The 17901-nt window shown below is 43.8% G+C and overlaps 1 protein-coding gene across 1 annotated transcript in view; it reads right to left on the bottom strand.

Annotated features, from left to right (window-relative positions):
* The window catches only part of ush2a (Usher syndrome 2A (autosomal recessive, mild)), a 195230-nt gene extending 184007 nt beyond the window's left edge, over positions 1-11223 (bottom strand). The window contains exons 1-6 of the mRNA XM_086187178.1: positions 10537-11223; positions 6836-8292; positions 5592-6331; positions 4784-4998; positions 4407-4634; positions 431-599 (exon numbers count right to left, since the gene is read on the bottom strand). Of these exons, the coding sequence (XP_086043304.1) occupies positions 431-599; positions 4407-4634; positions 4784-4998; positions 5592-6194 (1215 nt within the window). The 5' untranslated portion in view covers positions 6195-6331; positions 6836-8292; positions 10537-11223. The remainder of the gene's footprint in view (positions 1-430; positions 600-4406; positions 4635-4783; positions 4999-5591; positions 6332-6835; positions 8293-10536) is intronic.
* Between the last annotated feature and the right edge of the window lie 6678 nt (positions 11224-17901).

Raw genomic sequence — 17901 nt, 5'->3', positions numbered from 1 at the left:
TTAATATTACCAGTTGAGAACCAATTAGGTCAACTTGTTCTGGGGAAAAGGAAATCCATACAAGATTACGGGCAGTACACTGCTTACTTTATGCTACTACCAGGTGGCGCAATGACCATGACTTAAATTCAGCACGTAGATGTCTCATCAAATATGTGAAGTCCAGAGAAGTTCTGACCATGTGGAGTCCAGATACAACATTGTCTATTCCATGGTGAACTATCAATATCCTTTTGCCACGCCGACACTGCTGAACGAAAAACTCTTGAGTCTTCCCTGTAACCCTTTGCCATGTTCTCAAGGCGTTTCTGACCAAAGAGGACAGATCTTGTGGACCCACTGGGAGGAGTACATCGGAGTGTAAAAAGGTAAATCTGTAAATCTGTAAAAATACATTTCTGGTGTTTTGCTCTTTCTGGTGTTTTTTTACCTGCAAAACCAAGTGTGTCCACCTGTCCAGGAAAAGCCGTCCCTCTGTCCTGAAGCTGACCATCAGAGGAGTCAGACCTCTGGCCCGACCGTAGCGCAGGATGACCTCCTGCTCCGACACTGTCACAGAGAAGACTAACCGCTCCGCTGAGCTCTTCTCCAGCAGCATCCTGGGAAACAGAAACACCAGAATGTTAGTTCATCATTTCAGCAGCAGAAGATGGGGTGGACTGTCCGTTTCAATGTTTTCCAGCTTAATTCAGAAAACAGAAATGGTGTGGGTGAGGAGAGTCCAGCGCCACCACAAGCAGTCTCTCATTCTGACATTTACACATGAAATATATGGAATAATATTTTACATGACTGCTAGCTTTCTGGTGCTACACTAGGTGCAGACACACAGACTAACACCCTCCACGTGTCACATTAACCACCATCGCTGACATTTTATGGGAAATCATGGCTTTTATGACCCCAGAGCAGCCTGTCTTATAAATCAGACGTACGCACAAGTATCTGTACGAAGGTTTGCACATGCATTGCTGTATGTAAAGCTGTGAGAGCGACAGACAGAGATTGAGTGGAAAAGGAAATAAAGACTTATATCAAATATAAATGTGATTTAGTGGCCTGAAAAATGCTTACTGTGTCAGGAGTAGAGGAGAAAGTCTGATTTATCAAATTGGAGATGGGAATCCTCACCAAAGCACAGTGTAACTTCATAATAAGTTCAGTTTTTTGGAATGAGGCCATGGCCTCGAACTGTGGTTCTACAGAACAGGTGTCTGGTTCTGTTCATTGTTCAGAGGAGAGCAGGGATGTGAAATCACAGGGAGAGAGAGAGGGAGAGAGAGAGAGAGAGAGAGAGAGAGACAAAAAGAAAGGGGGTAGGGGAGATGGACAGAGGTGAGGAAAGAGACCTCCTTTCATCTGGCTACTTTGATGGCAGCCACGATCGCCTGGACAACAAAAGACTGATGGCCAATGTCAGCAACAGAAAAAAGGGGAGGAGCAGATAAGACTTCTTTTCAGATGTATTCAGCCATGCAGGTGTCATGTTCAGGTAACCGAGACATCTGAATCCCCAGACAGACAACTTCACCAACAAAAATCACTGCAAGAGCAAGACTTCGAGGTTGACTACCTTTAAATAACTTTAATTCCTTCTGCTATCAGTTGATACAGTCTGATTTTATTGTAGTTTATTATAGTTTCTGCTATTTACTGCCCTTGTACTTTTTTTGCTGCTACTTCTGTTTCTGCTGCTGTAACAGTGCCAATTTCCACACTGAGGGACGAATAAAGGTTTATCTTATCTTATCAGACAGAAGTTGGAGACCTGAGGTTCCCAGAACGTGTCCTCTGCTCTTGATGTTCAGATGCTGCTGCTAAACAGGGTTTATGCTTTTGATTTATGTCATGTGACTTGACTAACTCTGCACAAACACGCAACAAAAATCAAGCATCCAAGCACAATTTTTTGACTGACATATTACACAATATTACGAAAGAATAATTCTAATTTTCATTGAGAAACCTATTTAAATGATTACAGGGTGATGTGCACTACAAGGAGGACATCTCTGCAGCAGCACAATATTTAATTTAAATTGATATTTTCACTCACATTTACCTTGTCAATAAATATTGTGATTTGAAAATTACAGTAGGCAATATTTCAGTTTTGATTAAAGGTTGATTAATTGTGCAGCACAAAAATGAATATCCAGTGAGTTACTGAAATACACCAGCAACCTGTCTAATGCGGCACTGGTCCGATCTGCCACCAAAACACAAGAGACATTTATCTTCCATGTAATCCACCAAACCTTCTCAGCTTCTTTTTATAATGGTGGATTAAACTGCAATTTCAGTTTCTTAGCTGAATAACATTTCCTTGCTTATTCACACCAGCCTTTAATGATTAATCCAGATTCAATTATAACATTGAATGGGGGAAAAAAATTTGAAAAAAAAAATTATCAAGAAATTATGAAAAATAAGCTGCACTACTGTCGCTGCACTGGCATCAGCATGATCGCCACATCACTCTCGATGTGTTGAATGAAACAAATAATTCAACAACAACTGTGTGGTGATGGTGGCAGAAAGCTCAGCTGCAGCCAGAGTGACTGGCAATCTAAAAAGCCATGCATGACAATGCATTTACTTGAGTCAGAGCATCAATATTAATACTAATAAAAGGAGAAGATTTACCGGTCAATCTACTTTCCAACCATCACCTATGGTCATGAGCTTTGGGTAATGACAGAAAGAACAAGATCGTGAATACAAGCGGCCAAAATGAGTTTCCTCCGCAGGGTGGCTGGGCTCTCCCTTAGAGACAGGGTGAGAAGCTCAGTCATTCGGGAGGGACTCAGAGTAGAGCCACTGCTCCTCCATGTTGAGAGGAGTCAATTGAGGTGGTTCGGGCATCTGGTGAGGTTGCCTCCTGGACGCCTCCCTCCGGAGGTTTTCCTGGCATGTCCGGGAGGAGGCCTCCGCCGACCCAGGACACGCTGGAGGGATTATATCTTGAGGCTGGCCTGGGAATGCCTCGGGATTCCCTCGAAAGACCTGGTGGAAGTGGCTGGGGAGAGGACAGTCTGGGCTTTCTTGCTGAGGCTGCTGCCCCCGCGACCCGGACCAACCAGATAAGTGGAGGATGACGCCGATCCATCCATCGTCGTCTTCCGCTAATTCCTTACGAGTAAGGGTCGCAGGGGGGCTGGAGCCTATCCCAGCATCTACGGGCGAGAGGCGGGGTTCACCCTGGACAGGTCGCCAGTCCATCGCAGGGCCAACACATAGAGACAGACAACCATTCACACTCACATTCATACCTATGGTCGATTTAGAGAATTCAATCAGCCTCGTCCCCAAATTGCATGTCTTTGAACGGTGGGAGGAAGCTGGAGTACCAAGAGAGAACCCACGCAGGCACGGGGAGAACATGCAAACCCCACACAGAAAGATCCCGCGCCCGAGCCGGGACTCGAACCCGGAACCTCCTTGCTGTGAGGCCACAGTGCTGACCACTGCACCACAGTGCAGCCGGATGACGACGATGACAAAGCAATTTTATAGTCAATTTTAATTTGTTTAAAGACCATTTTACATAATTACATTACACAAGTGTAAGTGGCATGATCACCAAAGTAAAAGTCACAAATACAGACATACGTATTTAGTATTTAAATGGGCATTTTAGTTTATTGACAACACTTTAGACGTCAAAACAATCTGCTGTGTGTGCAGCAGCATGATTCGGGAGCACACTGGGTTCCTGAGGACAGCCAACAGATCTCATTTTGTGTGTGCATGAGCCTTGTGAGAATGTGTGTGCATGTGTGTGTGATTGAAAGCTGATCTCTGCGTGTGTAACTCTGCACTGCCTCAGCTCCTCTGAAACATACCAACACACTCTCATCCCCTCTCACAAACAAACAAACATACACACACACACACACACACACACACACACACACCTTTAAGTAGGACATGACAGCTAGTTGTTGAGAAACATTTCCAGACGGTGATACTGACCCGGCCAGACCTGACCCACATGCACCTCGCGATCAGATCAATATCACAGGGCTTTCACTCTCTTTTTAAAATCACCTGATTCCTAATCAGAACAGACATTTCAGTGTAGCTACATTAGGAGAATAGTGTTCTGGCCTTGAGAAATATTCCAGAAGTATTGTGGTGTGCAATAAACCAGCAAGTCTGCACAGCATGCCACATCAGCACCCACTGCAGCCAGCAGCAGGTGTGTATTTTAGCAGGAGCTCAGCTTGCAGAATGAACGCAGTCTGAATACTTCCACGCTGAGATAAATCGATATGTTTAATGTCTGTGCTACTGTATTATTGTCATATGACATCGACAATCAGTTCAAGTAAAAACAGTTGCTGACAGAACGCATGATGAATTATTTTTCATCTTTTGAGAACAAACAAAAAAGTCAGACTCACATGTCTCCAGGAGAGCTTGGTTTTATCCACAGCGCCAGGGTGAGGGACCCCAGAGCTCCCAGGCTCTGTGAGGGCGGAGAGATCAGACATCCCTGCTGGCCTGGCTGAAACACAACGCTCCTGGATCCACCAGAAAGCTCCTCAGACGTGGAGGTCGTTCTCCTATCCAACTCAGAAATCTGAATCCCAGGTCGAGTGTCACTGGTGTCCTCAGTTACACAGCTGCCCCTGATGGGGAAAAAAAGGTTAAATAGGTTAATGTTCCCTCTCGTATGAGTGTAATATAACTTGTGAATATATGCAAAAATGATGAATGATGAATCACGTGCTTCTAGAACACCTTGAGAACATTCCTATGAAGTTATACATCTAATTACCTGTGTGCAGGTAGCAGCAGAGGAGCATATGGAGGCGTGGAGGATCTGTAGGGACACTCTTGGATACAGAAGGCCTGATGGCAGGTCAGCAGCTCAGCCGGGGAGGAGGCGAACTGACAGTGGCTGCTCCGCTCAGGAAGCCCGCAGGTGGACAGAGCCGGAGAGGTGGACACAGGCTTGAAGGCAGCGACGTTCTCCATTCGCGGGAAATTTCCCTGGAAAAGAAGGAGGACAGAACAAGCGACTCAACACTGACACATTTAGATGTTTTATACCATTCTAACAAAGTGAAGAATCAAAGTCAAAATGCTCCACAATTAGGACCTATTTTTTTTTTATTGCATTGTGTAGATATTCAAAATGCATGTTTGTTTGTTTTTTTATAAATAAAACCTGTACAAGTAGTTGGGTCAAAGAACCACAATACAGGGTAACTGAGTTTTTGGGTCATTTATACGCCGTCACACACATTGACTTGGAATTCAAGAAAGTTTCCCAAGACAATAGGAGACAAAAAGAGCATATCTAGAAATATGTCTGGACTTATTCATTTTACTGTATATTGTTTATGTCACAGCACTTAAAATTTTTTTTTTTTTTTTAAATCAATGACTGCACTCTATGCAGCTGCTTCAGTTTCTAGTTTGTGTACGTCAGTGTCATGTCTTTCTGGTGTACAGAGAGAACGTCGCTGCTTCTGCCACAAGTCAAAATGTCTGCTGTTGGTCCAATAATCATGAAATATAACATCAACAGTTCTTTGTTGACACTTGCTGGTATTCACGTAAATAGAACCATCTCCACTTACCTGGGATGAAGCAGGTTTTGGGCACAGACTGATGAAGAGGAGTGCTAACCAGAGGAAGAGACGGTTCCACCTCATCACAGTCATGATGGTTCCCCCCTTCATCTCTTGTTCTCCAGAGCTGTTCTTCAGAGCAAGTTTACACCAGCTCCAGTTGTTCTCCATCCACTTCTTCCTCTGCTGGATTTCATCTGCTCTTCCTTCTACTAATAAAAGTCCAGTAACAGCTCTATCTATCTGCGCCTTGTCCTTCCCTTCCACCCATTTCCCCCCACTTCCTCTGAGATGTTCAGAGTTGGAGTCATCCCATAATTTAGACAGCTGCTCTCTTCTTCCTCTCGTCATCCTCCCTCTGCCCCATCTTCCTCTCTTCAATTGCGATATTCCTCTCTTTGCTCCTCCCTCATTTTCCCTGTCTCCTCTCTCCTCAGACCATTCCAGGCCTTTGACCCCACAAGCCTCCAAAATTGGATTCTTCTGGATGGTCTGAGGTTCCTCAATCTCATAATGGGGTTCTGAAACAATCCTGAAGTCAGAGGGATGTTCAAGAACCAGGGGTTCTCTTGGAAACCTTCCAGCAGCACCTGAATAACTTATGACTGTCATGGTTTCATGGCTCCAGGGTCAAAGGGACATTTCTTTTTTACAGACAGGTGCCCTGAGGGTGAAGGTACAAAGCTTAGCTCTCCGTTACACTGTCTCACACAACCAAAGCCTTCACCTGATAGGTAGGATTTCACAATCTAGAGAAGGAAAGAGACGTGGTTAGACCAAAATCCAACATGAGACAAATCTGAGCAGAGTGAAATGCCATGCAGGCTATTCCCTAGCCAAAGCCTACACTATCATGTACACCTTGATGGAGGCACAGCTCAACTGATACTGCTACATCGCTTCCCCCCCTTTTCTTCATTTCCCATTGAATTAAACATGCCCCGTCTCCTCCTGGCATCTGGCTTCCAGCTTTTTATATAACTCAACGTTTTTTCCCCCCACACAGGTGTGTTGGAAATTGAGGCTTAAGGCCAAAATCTCTCTTCATTACAATACTTATCAGCTTCCATTTCACATTTTGACACCGAAAAAAAAAAAAAAAGAGGCCAGCAGAGCATTCAGCTGTAGTGTTGAATTACCTGGACACTCCAGCACAGAAAGGATGGAAAAGCTCACACTGTATCTGATCTGTTTATTGCTCTACAAATTTATAAATCTAAGCAGTCCCTAAAAATAACTTCCTGCTGGTTTACCTGTTGCCGTGGATTCCCATTACTGCAGCTGCGTCCTCATTCCACTTGTTGCTCCGGCATGACAAACCAGCCCCCCCACCAGCACCCCCACACACACGGTGCTCCTCCTGCACCGGGCTGCCAGTCAGCGAACGCTCGCAGTGCTCCAGCAGTACAGAGAAAATAGTCCTTCCACAGAAGTGCTTTAACTAGTTTATTCGGTGCTCTCGCTCCAGCAATTCGAAAGAAAACGGGTGAATGACAGTCCAGCTGAACTTGACGGAGCTCCCACCTTTTTCTCTCTCTTGTCGTCTTACCTCATTCACAACATGCGGCGCGCGCTGCTAAGGAGATTAGACGGAGCTGCCATCTGGCCAGCAGCGCCGGAGGCGGTGGGATATCTGGCTCCGAGTAACGACGATGCGACGTTACACCGCCGACAGCCAGGTAACGGAACCTGAGAGCCACGGGGGTGGCGTGAGAACAAACATGTCCGTTTTGCGGCTCTTAACAGAAAACCAGAGACGGTCCCTGACAGCGGAGCATTAATATGCGGTTTAAATAATTACCCCCCGCCTGGTAGTAATGCTTTATCCCCTCAGCACCAGCACCTAAGTGGGATGCGTCTGAGTCTCAGACAAGTGGCTCTCACAGGAACGCTACCCCCGTCGCTAGGCAACGGTGATCTTCTCTGGCGCGTGGGTAGGAATCATTTAAGGCCTGTGACATGATGATGATTGTGATACCAGTCAAATTTGTTTTAACTGCATGTTAAGACAGACTCAATGAGAGACATGATACAGTAGGGAAAGCAAAAAAGACACACACAAAAATAAACACAAGCAATGAGAAACAAACAAGTGGTGCTTGGTCCTGCGCCAGAGGGTGAGGGGACCGAGGAAGCGCACTCACTGAGCCCACCGTCACACCTGCTCCCTACTCGGGCATCAGTGGCTGCACAGGGAGCACCAACACAGAATACACACAGGGAACAGCGAGAAAATGCGAATGTACATTTCATTACGTCATTGCGAGAGAAAGAACAAATATAGAGAAAACAAAAAAGGTTTTTCCTTTAACAGTTGGGAAAGTTCAAAAATGTACCATAGTATAAATTTGTCTTTTTTTTTTTTTAAGTATCAAGTTGCCCGATAATATTTCCATCTGTGCCATGTTCCATGACATTTGTGTTTATTTCACTAAAACAGGAACTAACACTTGATAGTTTGTTACGAACAACCAGGCAGACAAGTCCATCACACCCCAGTGACTCATGTAGGAGCCTAACCCTGTCAGGAGTGAGAAACATCTGCTCCGTGGAGGAAAGTTCTCTGTGCTCATCTTCCAAAGCGGTGTAGGGATCCCAGGACGCAACCCCTTAGCAGATCAAGATTTAAGGACTGTGTCATGGCAGGTGAATAATAAAATGTCTGGGATGGATGCAGACACGGAGCAACACCCAGCACCTCTCCACCCACCTGGAGACAGGACATTAACATAATTTGATGTGGAAAAAAAAAAAAAAAAAGGGATTGCGTTGGTGTCTTGGAGTGCGCGTGCGTTAGTGTCAATGATTTGTGGTCACGAGGAGAAAGTGTTCACCAAAGATCAGCATTTGACCAAAACCTTAACTATTTGAAGTTTCACGAATCACTTGATCATGTGAAAACTTACATACTAGTATATGTGGGGGGAGAAAAAAAAAAGGTTTTCTATTGCTTCTGTTCACTCCTCTCAGTGGAAAAAACAAACACCGATTCAAACAAATGTTCTAATTTACATTTCCTTTCCTACCCCAATATAAATATTCCAGTTTCATAAAGCTCAACATCCGCAAGGAAAACAAACAATCACAACACACACACAGTCAAAGCACAGACTCAAGTGGTTAGGGCTTTCAATGTGTGCTTAAGCATTTCAATTATGTCAACATTTCAACCCAAAGAAGAAAAAAAAACCTCTTCCTCTCTTATACGTTTCCCTGCCAACAAGTTTTTACGTTATCATACTAATCGCGTTTGAACAGCTGCAATTTGCTTTGGTTGAACAAAGGCGTTCTAACTAGGTTTTAATTAAGTGTTCCTAATGACCTTAAGGAGATTAGAGGCTCGCCTTCTAATCAATACCAGGCAGAGAGGAGCAAAGGGAGGGGAGAGGAGAAGAGGGGAGGTGGCTAGGGGCTAGTAGAGAGGTAGAGAGGGAAGGGGTGGAGAAAGGGGAAGAAAACAAAGCAAAAGGGGAGGAGAGAATCGGAGGAAGGGGAAATAATAGATGGAGGAAGGTAAGGAAAAATGGAAGGTGTGTGGAAGAGCCATACTACAGCCTGAATTTATAGGAGGTTCTCCGATGGAGTGTAGCGTCTCCATACATTTGAGGGAAGAGAAACTTCCACCTTTTGTCTTTTTTTTTTTAACAACTTGATCATTTAGCCACTGAAGTCCGTGGAGTTCTCTCATCCTATTTTCCTCTCAATTTCTCCTCTTTCAGCAGTGACAATGACACCACACAGACAGGCGGTGATCATCAGCAGCTTCGTTAGCCCAGAAGAGTTTCTCTTATTCTCTTCTTGTAAGACATTTGGACAGATTTGCACAGAGTGTTTCCACTTGACAAAGAATCTAGTCATACATTGATACTAATTTATTCAGCCAGGCACATTCAATTCCAGAGATTGAAGTGCTATCACACAAACTGGATTAAAACCGGTTGACGGTCACACAATTAATATTGTCTCATTTTTGTAAATTACTTATGTATGACTTATATTTCACAAAATTGTGTTTGCTGGTCTAATAGCATTAAGGCTAATGTGGTAACTGTGGGCTGTAAACGTATCGTCTCTGCTGCGAGCCTCCACAGCAGCATGAATATGTATGGAGACATCCATGGCCTCGCTGCTGATTAGGAAAAGTGGAATAAATTGATGGCTAAGCAGAGTGTTTTCTCTCTGCAAAACACAACATTAGGCTGACCGTATGGAAATGTTACATACGTGCTTCTTTTTAGCCGCCTGTTAAAGTGTTGCATTCAAGAGCATTAGAACCTCTTGAACAGCAGCCTGCTTTTACGCTGCTATGGATCCCTGTGTGTTACAGGAACATCAAGGTTCTCTACATTTAAACGCAGAGAGGAGCTTGATTTTAAAGCCTTGTGGGAAATCTCTTTTCTCTTCGACTACTTACGCATAACTTATCATTTAGAGAAACTTCCACAGAATTAACTTTTACAGAGACCCAATTGCATTTGGAAAAAAAAAACAAAAAACAGTTATTGAAAAGTCACATTTTCTGTATGAAAACATTTGTGGTCTGAAACACAGGAGGTAATGAAATGTATTAAAAAGTGAGTTCAAGTGTTAAAAGTTGGGATAGATTTGGAGTCTGAGTCACATGACCTGGAAACTGTTGAAAAGCCAAAAGGTTTACAGAATTGCGGGGGAAACAAATTTGGTAAAATATTCACATAAAAATTATTAAGAGGCATGTGCAGGACAGTCGCAGCAAGTATGAATTTGAAATCCGATCACATGATTTGCAGTAAAGTTGTTCAGGGAGAGTAAAAGAGTGATGAGGATTCTGCTGAGAGCACAAATAAGCTGAACATGGTTAACCTCAACTAACATGTTTCATAATGCTGTTTCCTCACACAACACCTTCTGGATTTGTACCTTAACCAATGATCAGTTCAAATTTGCTGATCCAAAAGGAAGAGTTACAACTCACCGCCAGAGGACTGAAACTGGACACCAGCTGGTTTGGTTTGATGTTGTCGAGGACAGCTGACCCGAGGACAGCTGGGATACACGCAGCACCAAGAGGGGGCCAAATCAATTCATTCCATCCAACATATCACCAGATCACAAACGGGACCAAAGCCCAAACTGCAGAAGGTCAAGATTCACTGAATTCTCGAGTGAAAGAGGCGATAATGTGACACTTATTTAGCATTGCAATCCTCGCCTGCATGCCGTGGCCCCGTCTTCCAGCAGGGTTTGCTTTTGCTGCTGATGTGGTTCATCCAACAGGTATGCTTGGAGCTGTAACTGTCACCTAGTGTTGCTACATTTTACACCTGTATGCTCTGACAGCTGAGAGAGCCTTGTAAAGCCAGTTAGCCATTACTTTATTAGCTAAGAATACACTATCACACTAATACAACGTGTACACTCACACTCACTCTCACTCTCACTCTCTAGGTACTGATGTTTGTCTCAGTGACAGCAGCAACTACAGTAGCTTAACGCATTCTTACTGATGACCCAACTGATGTTACCGGTGTCAAAAACACTTCAGTTAAATCGGACCAAAGGCAGCTTTAGGGGCAGGCAAAACCATGTAGAGTTATTTAAATGAGGTACAGACATGTGAAAATAAAACAAGTCCAAACAAGAATATACGGGTCCAAAGAGGGTACCAACCAATAAAGAATTCCAACAGAGATGAAACACCCACCAGGGGAACTGGCAGCTGAAGAGCAGAGGAGCAAGACTGGAGGATGAGTCAACAAGGAGACACACCTGAGACAAATTAGGGCGGAGCCAACAATCAATAAGGGCAGGAAAATGAAGCTGAGAGAAGCTGCTGACACACATCAGGGCAGAACTTTCAAAATAAAACTGGAAATAACAAAATTCAAACAAAATCTAAAAGTGGAAATAAGTGGGAGTCTCGTGACAGGGCCAGCCTCTGAACCTCAGGACAGTTGAAGGGGGGGTGGGGATCGAGCAAGATTGTTGACCATATTTGTTGTCCATCTTTCAATTTGAATTCATGCAGACCGGTCAAATCCCAGAAAGAACACAGCAGCAAGTTTAGTTGAAAGTTTGAATGAAAATTTGCTGTGCTGTTGTTAGACGTACCATGTCTGTCTTATGTCATCCTGTTGTCTACATTCTCTATTTTTGTCCCTTCTGATACCTCAGCCCTCTTTTCTTTCTTTTTCTTTCCATCCATCCATGGTCTTCCGCTTATTCCTGTTAAGGAAGGTGGAAGGTTGCAGGGGGGCTGGAGCCTATCCCAGCCGCTACGGGCAAGAAGCAGGGTTCACCCTAGACAAGTCACCAGTCCATCGCAGGGCCAACACATAGAGACAGACAACCATTCACACTCACAGTCACACCTACGGTCAATTTAGAGTATCAATAAGCCTCGTCCTCTCTTGATGTCTTTAGACTGTGGGAGGAAGCTGGAGTACCAGAGAGAACCCACACAGGGAGAACATGGAGACTCACACAGAAAGACCCTGTGCCCAAGCCGGTACTCGAACCTTCGAGCCTTCTTCTTGCTGTGAGGTGACAGTGCAAACCACTGCACCAATGTGCCACCTTTCTTTCTTTCTTTCTTTCTTCTTCACTCCATCATCTCCCCTCTGCATGCCCTCAATCCCTCCTCCTGTCCTTCATCACAACTCTTTTTCTAAATGTCCTCTTCTTTCTTGTCCTTGTTTCATGCTAAAATTTATATATATATATATATATATATATATATATATATATATATATATATATTCTAATCCATGTTCATCATTTATCCTCCTCCGCTCCAAACGAAATGCACCAGAAACTAGATATAAAAACAATTTGGCTTTTCAGATTTTATTCCCTCAAGTCACATTGTCCATATTGTGTGTGTGCGCACACTTTCTGCCCCCTATTGGGGTTGAGGCCAGTGGCACCCTCAGGGCTCTGCTGTCCAATCCCCTCCATGCTGCGTTTCTATAGGATTGAATTAACCTCCTGCCTCTCTTGACAATGCACATACACATAATCATCCAGTCTCTCTCTCTCGCTCTCTCTCTCTCTCTCTCTTTCTCTCCCTCACACACACACAGGCACACTCACACTTTATCTATGCCAATCACCTTTCCCCTGTCACGGCTGTATTTTTGTATTTTTTTTAGCTTGGGGCATTTCAACACCTGTCATCACTTAGATTCACCCATGGGAGTCAAACCACTAAATGTGTGGGATTTGTTAATGTATTCTCTTGAAAAAAAAAGAGTCCCATAAACTGATAAAAATAAGTAAGACATACAGTACATCTGCATGACTTGATTTATGACCAGGATGGAGCAGAACGTAAGGTGACAAAGTCACGTCTCAGGACCTTCATGATGCATTCACTTGTAAGTCTCAGTTTGGTAATAAAGCTCATTTTCTCAAACTTCAGTGAGTTCATCATCAGAATCAGAATCAAAATGCTCTTTATTGTCATCCTACTCAAGGTACTACGGAATTAAAAAGACAACTCTCTGGTTAGAATACAAGTATAGAATAAAAAAGATAAGTAAAAAATTATATATATACACATATAAAATTATGTCCATCCATTTTCTTCCGCTTATCCTGTGAAGGGTCGCTGGAGCCTATCCCAGTGGCTACGGGCGTGAGGTGGGGTTCACCCTGGACAGGTCGCCAGTCCATCACAGGGCCAACACATAGAGACAGACAACCATTCACACTCACAGTCACACCTACAGTCAATTTAGAGTCTCAATCAGCCTTGTACCCATTTGCATGTCTTGGCACTTGAACCCGGAACCTTCTTGCTGTGAGGCGACAGTGCTAACCACTGCACCACCATGCTGCCCTATAAAACTATATAATATATACAAAAGAGCCAGTAAGAGGTGGGATGAATGAATATATTGCACTGTTGATTGATATATTGCTCTAGCACTGAAATGTGTTCAGTACCTGTATTGCACTGGCGTAGAGACACAGATGCTCACTTCACCATAAGTGACAGTCGATTCTGGAAAAAAGACCCCTGAAGCATCCCAAAATCCACGCATCCGCTGGGTTTCCATTTTTTGTACTTCTTCATTTAGTTTTGGACAGTTCTATTTCTACTGTGTGATTTCACGACAAACACAACAGCGCCCTCTCCCGTATTGCAGTGAAAACACAGACGTAGTTTAATCCAACTAAAGCCTGCGTTACAGCAGTTCGAGGCTAACAAGCTCTCTAGTTCAGTGGTTCCCTAACATTTTTAGCTTCTTTAACCCTGAAACATCCCACCTCCTGTTGTGTACCCCCCCACAGATGGCACTAGCCCACCAGGGGCTAGGCTAGAACCGCTTACATTAATGCTTGCTCAGTTCTGGAAGCCCCGCAGTAGATGGTTACCACAGACAGTTTCTCTATATGACATTTATCCATCTATGAGCAAGTTTGGGAATGTATTGGGTGCTGCAGGCCCTTCGTTTTTGCAACCTGGTTGGAAATTGGCCTCGTGGGGGTGCGCGCTCAGAGGACCCGCCCGGGCCCTACTCTCCCCCTGATTGGCTCATATTCAGTGACTCTAGGTGTATGGAGTGAGCGGATCTTTGCAGAATGTGCATTGAGAAATAAAAAGACTGGTTTATATTTGATGGACAATTCTGAGAGATCAGTACAGAATTTGTTTTTTTTTTCAAGCGAGCCAAGAGGTTAATGGCTTGTTTTTCATCTTGCAATGCATTTTTGTCCTTTTTGAGGTATCAATACTATTATGTTGAATTAGTGTAGTTTATTGTACTGTAAGTTATTACTATTGTTATACATTATATGACCATTTTTTTAATATAAAATGCGTCTCTTTTCAATATAATCTTGAAAATCTTTTCATAATAATACCAACGGTCCAAAACAACATCATATAGGATTTTATTTTTATACACTGTCAAAGATGATGTTTTTATTTTTAGCCTTGTATTATTTTTTGGTTTATCAACATACATTTCAGCTCTGTGAAGCTGTAATTGGTTTTGTGAGGGAAAGTTGCTGCTACATATCAAACCCTCCAGCTATCTATTGGCCACTAGTGGGGGATTTAAAGTGCCACTAATTCACTGGCCACTGACACGTCAGACTATTTATTAAAGTACACTAACTTAATGAATGGCCCATAGAATGGAGAGTTAAAACATTTACTGTCCTTAGAGAGAGATAGCGAGCAATAGACACACAAAGAAGCTGGTGAGAGAGAGGGAGAGGAGCGAGCAAGAATAAATGGCCCATCGTATAGAGTTAAGACGTTAAAAGTGCAAATAGACAGCTGACCCTCTTATAGCTTGCACATGCTGCTCAGATGCACATAGCCACCAAAGCCACTTCACACCCTGGAAGACGGGGGTGGGGTGGGGTGGTGGTGGTGGTGGGGGGGGGGGGGGGTGATGGAGAATGGTAAGACACAAAAGGGGGGAAATTTTTTGCTGAATGAAAGGTGAGAGACAGAAGTGAACAAAGGTAATTTATAGTCATGGTGAATAAGATAGGAAAGCGTTCACTGTTAAAAAAAAAGAAAGAAAGAAAGAAAAGACTGATAAAGGAAGCAAACAAAGACCAAGTTCATCGTTGAAGGTTTGCAGAAAGGAGCCGGCAGACAGAAGGAAGCACTGGGAGAGGAGAGGAAAAAGAAAATGGATAAAAAGTAGGATGGAGGGATGTGGGAGAAATGCAGGTTGAATAACATTTTCTGTGAATAAAGAAAAAAAATTCCATTATCAATGTTTTATATTAAACACTGAATTATGGGTGTTCACAACTGTTTGCATTTTTTAACGTTTTTTTTTGGGGGGGGGGGTCTGTGCACCTTGTCCTGTGTTAGTCTCCTTATCAGGCTGTGGTGTGTGTGTGTGTGTGTGTGTGTGTGTGTGTGTGTGTGTGTGTGTGTGTGTGTGTGTGTGTGCGTGTGTGTGTCAAGGGAGCCAAATGCTGTGAAAGGCCATTACCACCACGAGTCCATGTCACTGGGCCTGTGAAACCCTAGGGAACCCCTCCACTGATACAAGGACACACACACACACACACACACACACACACACACACACACACACACACACACACACACACACAAATTTAGACAACCACAAATCACAGTGCCTAAAACAGATATGGTCACCCTTGGAGACCGACCCTGTTTGACACAGAATTAGGATGAGAAAATCACATCCTGACTTACTCCCAAACCTAATAAGAACCCCTCTGAAATGAAATCATTCCTCATGAGGTCTGAACAATGAAGTAACTCTGTTACCTGAAGGTTCTCTCCTTTTGTAAATCTGAGATTTCTGAGGAAAACCTGCTTCTTGCCCCAGCACCAGAGCAGAGGTCTGTTACCTTCTGTGTCGACTACATGTTTAAAAGCTGTGACTTAGCTTGCACTGTTTTACTGACTCGGGTTGTCACAAGAAGCGATACTTCCTAGAGCACCGAGGCAATACCAGAAACCTGAATATGTTATGGTACTGGTTATGGCAGATGGCAGAGATGCTGGACGATAAATCGAGCGGTGCGGCACCATGTTTCATGTGTGGAGCCCAAATGACAGCAGAGAGCTTCCTGGACGCTTCAGACAACTGTTGTAGTCTCAGTAATTCCACATACAATGAAACCTTTGACACACAACGTTCAGCTTCAAGACACTGGAGCTGGATGGAGAGTTTTTATGCCTCCATTCCATTTTTGTTCATGCGATATCTCAGGAACGCCTTGAATTTTGGGCGAGAGGCGGACCACGCCCTCGACTGGTTGACCGAGACTTGATGCATGTAAATGGAGGAGAAAGCACCCTGAGTGGCCCGTGACTGAGCATGCTCCATCAGGTGACCGAGAGGGTTTTAGCTTCAACACCTCGTCACAGGTACCAGCAGTGACTGTTTTTAGTGCCGTGTCATTCATTAGTCAGTAATGCTGATTAGCGCACAACAGAGCTGTGCAGCACGCATTTGACTGTTTTGTGTACAAAAGAAACACAGTTGGAATACTGAGCTGAATAATTGAAAACGGAGTATAAAAACAGAGAAATACAGCAAGAATACAAGGAAGAGATTATGAGAGCAAAGAGGTGATAGCAGAGGAGCAAGATAAAGGGATGAGAGATGCCCAGGGAGAGCGAGAGAGGAAGAGATTGAAGGAGAGATGTAGATGAAGCCAGAAGGTGGAGGAGGAGAAGAGAGGAGTTAAGTTGGCCATTAGCGATGCGGCGCGTGGATCCCACTCTTACATGCGTTCCACAAGGTTAACGATAAGAGCCCCTCAGCAGCTGAAATGCTCAAGTAGCTTTTATCGTATCATAATAATGAATCAAAGATAAAATAAAATAAATGAACTCCAAAAGGCAAGCAAGTAAAATAAAACATATGTGCGGGGGGGCTGGGTGGCCAGGCAGCAGCATGAATAGAAAAGAGAGAGGGGAAACCTGAGAAAGAGAAAGGAGAGGGAGGAAAAAAAGGAATAAAAATCTCACTCTCTTCCGGCTAATATCTTCTTATGTCATCTGGTTGAAAAATATTTGCCTGCGGGTCAGGGCTCCCCCTGTTAGAAAAGGGCTTCTTAAAACGCTTCATGGCTCTCTGCTACATTAAATATCTGGCCTCTGCATCCCATTTACTGCTGCTGGCTATTAGGATAGAGAGAGGGAGGGAGGGAGGGAGAGACAGGGAGAAAATAGGAATAGAAGACAAACAGGCACATGAAGGGATGTGGGAGCCGAATGAAATATCTCACGAATGAGTCCAACTTAAAGAACACTTAAAAAGATCTGATTTGGTTCTGACTGTTTTTATGTTTTTGTGCACCATCCTCTCTTTAATGCAGCAGCACGAAGACGTGTTACATCCACGTGCGTACGTGTGTGTGTGTGTGTGTGTGTGTGTGTGTCAGAGTGTGTGTGTGTGTTTAATGCCCTTGGCAAGAGCAGGAGATGGAGCTATTCAGAATGGACAGTAGTTAGCCACCCACCGGAGCAAGCTGTTACCTCCTCCTCCTCCACCTCCTTTCCTTCAAGCCTCTCCCTCTCTCCCTCAATTCTTCACTGGTGGATAGAAGCTGATGAACAGAACAATAAAGATATGATTGTGGCTAAAAGTTAAAGGAGTCTTAGCCAGTGGAATTAGTGTCAGAATCTTCTGACATCAAATCGAAGGTGTGTTTGTTGTAATGAAAGCGTGAATTTTTGGGCGTGCACGAGTGGCTTCGCTGTTCCACACAAGTCTTCAGGGTGTCCAGAGGTAATGTTACAGAGGAAAAGTTTTCCTAGAACTGGTTTGAAAATTAAATGGACTTCTGAATACCTTCCAAGTGATGTTTCTGAATAATTCAAACA

The sequence above is a fragment of the Aulostomus chinensis genome, chromosome 2 (genome assembly GCF_037954235.1).
Source record: "Aulostomus chinensis isolate RoL2024-O1b breed Wild chromosome 2, RoL_Achi_v1.0, whole genome shotgun sequence".
NCBI lineage: Eukaryota > Metazoa > Chordata > Actinopteri > Syngnathiformes > Aulostomidae > Aulostomus > Aulostomus chinensis.
Note: the sequence above shows the minus strand (reverse complement) of the source record. Positions and strands in the feature narration are given on the sequence as shown.